Raw genomic sequence first — 5,962 nt, 5'->3', positions numbered from 1 at the left:
AAAATACTTTGTTTTTAAAGTTCAAGTTACCTGAGATCGGTCACAAGTGAGCTTGGTTAGCAAAAGCCTAATTGAAAAGATGAAAATACTCGAAGCATATTGTGCCTTCATCTTTAGGAGCAATCATGCTCTTCCAGCTAAGAAACTGAATCTTGTGTCCTTTTTTAGAGCTTCCCCACCAAAAATTAGTCATTATTTGATTAACCTTTTTACATGAATTAATAGGTAGATATTGACAAAATTGTCAAGTTTTCAATTTTATAGATATGTCGATATAAGTATCTATAAAATGTCGATGAGCTATTAATAAATGTACACACATATATATTTTTTTAAATTAATAAACAAACATCGCAGCATTAGCAACTGGGAATGCAGAAAAAGAAAAAAAAAAAACCCTTCTTTTTTCTTCTATTTTCAATACTGATGCAGAATATACAAATATTTTCAATTAATAGAAAAAACAAAAATAATAATAAAAATGAAAAAAAAAAATGGTCAACTATGTTACATGAAATTTGTTGGGGTGGGTGTAAGTCACTCTGATGAGTAACTTAGGTAGAAGTTTTAGTTCACATCTTTGTTAACTTCTCCTGTCAATTTTTGTTTCTTGGTATGTTGAGAAAAGCAGTTAAAATAAGAAGAAATTTAAAAAAATTTAAAAAATGAACTAGGAGAGGGACAAAAGAACCATTTTTCTAAACTTCACATGATTCAGTTGTACTATCTACGGACTGTTGTCTTGTGTGTTCAGGCCGTGGACTCCTGCCTTCTAGTTGATCGACATCAATGGCAACTTCATCTGTTGTCGTCGACAATGTATTTCGGTTACGTTTGTTGTTATGCCTTTGTTTTAGGATTCTGGACAAAACTTGTACATTGTCTCTCATTGAAGGTCGCTTTTTTTGGACACGGTTAACACATTTGTATGCAAGAGCTGCAACTTCGTTCAGCTCTTGAACATCGAAATTTCCTTCAAGACGGGAATCGGCAAGTTCTTCCCACCCAACTTTTCCATCAAAATTCATAGCAGCCTAATAATCGTCAAAGAAGAAGATTAAAGAACTCAAAACAGTCGGGAAGTGCAAGGAGTAGAGCTGTTTAGTTCATTCAGAGAGAGAGAGAGGTCTTACAAGCTCAACATATTCCATAAGGCCCTGCTGAGGATTTCTGCCAGCTACAATCTCGAAAAGTAATACGCCAAAGCTATAAACATCACTTTTCTTATTGAAAGCCCTTGAAGATATATACTCAGGATCAAGATATCCGAAAGTTCCTCTAATGTTAGCTGCTTGACTGTCTACCATCTCTTCTCTTGAAAGCCCAAAATCAGCAACCTGCTTACAATTATATAAGCTCAGATTCTAGTGAATTTATTGATGTATAAAACATGTTTTGGAAAATCATTGATCAACATAAAGCAAAAAGATTTTAGACGAAAACAATAACAAATCCCCCTGGAGTCTTATTACAGAAACACTTAAAAGCCGGCAGAAAGAACATACCCTTGCTCTCATAGACTCATCCAACAAAATGTTAGCTGATTTGATATCCCGGTGAATTACTGGAGGAACTGCCTGAAGTAAAATTTTGAAGCATCATTAACACAAATAGCATTCAGCCATTTACCCATTTCAAAAAGAAAAATACTTGGGTGCATCCTACACTATTCTATCTTTGTGCATCCTACCTAATATGTGTAATCTCTTCTTTCTATACATATTTTTTATTTCTTTTCTTAGTGTGATTAGAGTAGTCTCTATTGCCCTCTCCCCCATTATATGCATATATCTAATCACATGGTTTTATAACTTAATATTAACCAATTATGTGCTCTTGCACATATTATTTTATAGCAATTGGATTATTGCTCTTTCAAAATGTTCATGATTTGTGTGATTACCGAGGAGAAAAAGAAATTACCCCATCATGGAGATACTCCAAACCCCTTGCTACATCCAAAGCTACACGAACTCTCATATTCCAACCCAGTAGTCCATTTTTATCACCTATACAGAAACGAAAGAAAGTCATTCTCCATTGTAGAAATTATGAGCTTGTGCACAATAACCATACAATAATTTTCTCTCTTCAAATTTGTGAAGTTATTTATCAATCCGAATATTGGGACTACATGATGAAAACAATAATTAGACTCATTGATAGTGACAAGAAAGACAGTTTCTAGTCAATTACTGACACTGTTGGTTTCACAGATCAAGAAGGAATAGTTAGCTTACTGTACAAGTGAGAAGCTAGGCTGCCTTTACTCATGTAGACATACACAAGCATATGTTCGCCTCTTTCAGCACAGTATCCAACCAAATTCACAAGGTTTCTATGATGCAGCCTTCCCAATAACATCACCTGAATGATTTACAGAGGAATAACATTAAATGTACACGTGAGTTTGAATACTGAAGATACATAGAGGAATTGGGAGGCATTATCATGGGGACGCATGATTTTCTTCTTAAGAAGATCTCTGTGGAGATAAAATTGAAAACATTATGTTTTAAGTTCAAAATCTTGCCAAATCTGATCCATTTGGAACCAAAAGTGTTCTTTTAAAAAAAAAAAAACAGGATTTGAAATCCGAACTGAATTTGAACTCCATGTTTCTTTAGGCCTCCAAATAACTGAAATGATTTCATCCTCCAAAATTCAGAGTTCCAAACAGCGGTAAAGCTTCTAACAAAGGGGAAAACGCAGGAATAGTGGTCTGACTAAATGTTATCCTGAATTATTTTAATGTACTTCCAAACTCCAAGCTCTGTATCAGAATTCCAACGTTCAAAACCGTTTTATTGTTCATTGAAACCTTTCACTCCTTATATCTTCTTTGATGGCAACAAGTAATCATCAATAACATCCAAACTCCAAGCTCTGTATCTGAATTCCAGACTATGTTTAAAACCGTTTTATTAATTGCAATATTTCACTCCTTGTATCTTCTTTGATAGCACCAGGTAATCATCAATAACATCCAAAAGTGCACCAATAGAAATAGGCCAAAAGTTACTATAAGGCCATAACCTTGGACTAGCAAACTAGGCATATGTCTAGTGAGGAATATTTGCTCATTAATGTTCGAGGAACAACTGAACAAAACAACCTGTCTATGAAATTATGCATTTTGTAACAAATTCTATGTAACTGAATGAATCAGGTTTACCATCTTTACCTCTGTCTGAAATTCCTTCTCTCCTTGTTTAGAATTGGTTGCAAGTACTTTCACAGCAACAGTCTCACCGGATGGCAAAGTAGCTTTATAAACAGGACCAAATGCTCCTTGTCCTATTACACTTGTAAAATTGCCAGTTGCTTTTTGCAGATCCCTGCATTGTATAACAAATTAAACTATAACAACGGCATCTTGTCCTATTACAATAGTAATCTTAGTGCCATAGGCATGAACTAATAACGTAATACAGTATAAATGTATTAAGGGAGGTGAGAGAAACAAGACATTAAAATTGAAAAATTCTGACTACTAATAATTAGAGACCCATGAAAATCTAAAGATGTAAAGTTTTGGAAAAGTTTCAGCAACCAGAGCCCCTAGAAAGTATAGACATACATAAATCTAAAAGATTTAACAGCAACTATCACAATTTGAAATTGTCAATTTCTAAGACAGGGATCATCTTCTCTTCATATCGAATGGTTTATCCAGCTGAATCTAAATATCAAGGTAGCAAAATGACAGGATCCTATACAAAGTAAATGGCATAGATGAGTTTCAGAAGGAGACGTACTTAATAGAATATTCAGGCATCCCAGATGCCGATATCACACTGCTTCTCCTAAATCCATCAAACCATGAGGACATGCTACTCCGGCTGGCTTTCACCGGTGATTCGGGACCGACTGTTGAGTCTGATAAAATAGTACAAGAATCAGCTCCATTTGTTCGAATGGGAACATTAGCTGCCCTCCTCGAACTGCTATTACCGATCTGCAACCGCTTCCTATGATATCTAAAGCAGAATAGAGCAAGAATGGCCAAAAGAACTCCAATCACAACTCCTATCGAAATTCCAATAGCCAACCCAGTTGACTCCTCATTCATCTCCTCTTCCGTGCTCCCCAAGTTCTTATTCAGTTGTCAAAACCTCCCTCGACTGCAAAATGGCTTCAGATTCCTTTAACTAATCTGGTCAACTGCATCATTCACATATTACAGAAATAATAAATAACAAATGATGTTAAAAATCAAAAGGCCCATTCTCTGTCCTTCCGTCGACAGCCATTAATAAAGTCAACAAGATGATTAAAAAATAAGCAAGAACGCGATACAATTCCAGCAGACAAGTATTATTCTAAAGAAAAATGTATTAAAAATCTTCTCACAAGGGCCGTCGAGTACCCATCAACATTAGCTAAGCATGACATCTTGATCCCAATTACTTAGAACAATTCCATCGCCACAAATAATCGTTCGTGAGAAGTGAGAACTACATTCAGAAACATCGTCATTACAAACAAATTTAACTTAAATGGAAAAAGGCGCTGAACAAACAATCAATCCCTATTCTCCACCTGTAGACATTAGCAAACTCCATACTCTGAGGCGACAAATCGCCTTTACAGATCAAAGATAAGCAAAACAATACCAAAATCCAGCAATTCATTAAAAATATTACTGTAGCGTAGAGCCTCTCGTAAACACTACGACTAACAGACTCATAAAGAAACGAAGAGTAAACTTCATTTAATTCTCCTTCCCCTTCTCCCTAACAATTTTACTCAATTCATCAAAAACTCGACAACAGAATCAAAACGAAGACAAAGAAAAGTCCATAAACATCAGATTAGAAAAGAAAAAAAAGAGAAAACAAACACAAAACAGACGGCAGTTGAGGAATAAACGACAGGAAAACGAAACGAAAACGAAACAAAGAGAAGAAGAAACATGATTGAGATTGAAATGTACCTAGGGAAACGACGATGAAGAAAACCAATATGGGAACGACTGCGCGTGGTTGGGTAACAAAAAACGGAAAGTGAAAAGAAGATGAAGAATGAGAAAGAGAGAGAGAGAGAAGAAAAGGGAATGAAAGTGCAACGAATAAAACCTGTAGTCAGAACTCCATTTTTGGAAGAATTGAAGAAAATGTGAAAAGGAAACATTACAATTCAGAAGTAGTGAGATGGTGACCGGCGGTCGCCAACCCCATCGTTTTTGTTTGAAACGGAACGCGGCATTCGTGGTCAAGCCGTCGAGCCGATCGACTTTTTTTCTGCTTTTCATTTTTAAATTCAATACAATAATATTAAAGTTCATTGTTAGAAATTAAAATATTGTTTTGCTCTGTTCTTTTTTCTTTTTTCTTTTTTCTTTTCATATAATGATATAATATAGTTTTGGCATCTAAAGTTCATTTTTGTAGGGCATACATATAAAAATATCCCATCTTTTTAAGCCTTGGTTTGAAAAAAATGAAAGAATAAAAATCCTAATCTTTTATCTGACTACTATCAAAGTATATCAAAAATATAGATAAACATTAGACATTAACAAACAATCTATAAATTTAAAATTTTATTATATTTCATAAACGTTTTCAATAAACTTGTCATGGGATGTTTTTGTTAAATTATTGGTTTACCAACATAATTAGACAGCATGTCACCAATATACTCTTCACATGTAAGCTCTTTATTTTATTTATTTATTTATTTTTTCTTTTTCTTTAGTACAACATGAAACTTTTAATTTTTGCCCGATAAAAAGACTGATTTCTTACAAATGCAAAATATAATCTTGGTGGTATGCTCACATATGATCTTTTATCATTTTTAACGTGAGTTGTAGATTAAAGGCATGTATTTTCTTTTTTTTTAAAAAAAAAATAATATATTTGTCGTTTCATAATTAGATATTATGTTAGGGAAATTGTTACGACACCACAAAAAATGAAATTATTTATAAAAATATACAACAAATTTAAACGGGCTA

General features: G+C 34.0%; 1 protein-coding gene across 10 annotated transcripts; it reads right to left on the bottom strand.

Annotated features, from left to right (window-relative positions):
• Positions 1-383: 383 nt before the first annotated feature.
• On the bottom strand, positions 384-5,265 carry LOC103493383 (calcium/calmodulin-regulated receptor-like kinase 1). Of its 10 annotated transcripts, none has more exons than XM_051086735.1 (10): positions 5,079-5,265; positions 4,937-4,975; positions 4,354-4,457; positions 3,759-4,164; positions 3,176-3,338; positions 2,241-2,367; positions 1,924-2,009; positions 1,506-1,577; positions 1,134-1,337; positions 384-1,034 (listed from the first exon to the last, which is right to left on the bottom strand). In XM_051086735.1, exons 4-10 carry the CDS (start codon positions 4,070-4,072, stop codon positions 699-701), a joined length of 1,302 nt encoding a protein of 433 aa, XP_050942692.1. In that variant the 5' UTR covers positions 4,073-4,164; positions 4,354-4,457; positions 4,937-4,975; positions 5,079-5,265; the 3' UTR covers positions 384-698. The 10 variants fall into 10 exon arrangements, with proteins under 10 accessions (XP_050942692.1, XP_050942698.1, XP_050942691.1 ...); XM_051086741.1 differs by having other exon boundaries at positions 3,185-3,338; positions 5,079-5,263; XM_051086734.1 differs by having other exon boundaries at positions 4,370-4,457; positions 4,937-5,265.
• Positions 5,266-5,962: the final 697 nt, after the last annotated feature.

This window comes from Cucumis melo, chromosome 6 (genome assembly GCF_025177605.1).
Source record: "Cucumis melo cultivar AY chromosome 6, USDA_Cmelo_AY_1.0, whole genome shotgun sequence".
In the NCBI taxonomy this organism is placed as follows: domain Eukaryota; kingdom Viridiplantae; phylum Streptophyta; class Magnoliopsida; order Cucurbitales; family Cucurbitaceae; genus Cucumis; species Cucumis melo.
The sequence above is the reverse complement of the archived record's forward strand: the minus strand, read 5'-3'. Positions and strand labels throughout refer to the sequence as shown.

What these genes read in the sequence shown, in the direction of transcription:
- LOC103493383 (XM_051086734.1), bottom strand. Translation starts at nt 4,072, where the DNA reads ATGAATGAGGAGTCAACTGGGTTGGCTATTGGAATTTCGATAGGAGTT. An exon ending in ATGCCTGAATATTCTATTAA is followed by an intron (nt 3,339 to 3,758) that starts GTACGTCTCCTT and finishes TATACAATGCAG; the next exon opens with GGATCTGCAAAAAGCAACTG. An exon ending in TGGAGTATCTCCATGATGGG is followed by an intron (nt 1,578 to 1,923) that starts GTAATTTCTTTT and finishes ATTTTACTTCAG; the next exon opens with GCAGTTCCTCCAGTAATTCA.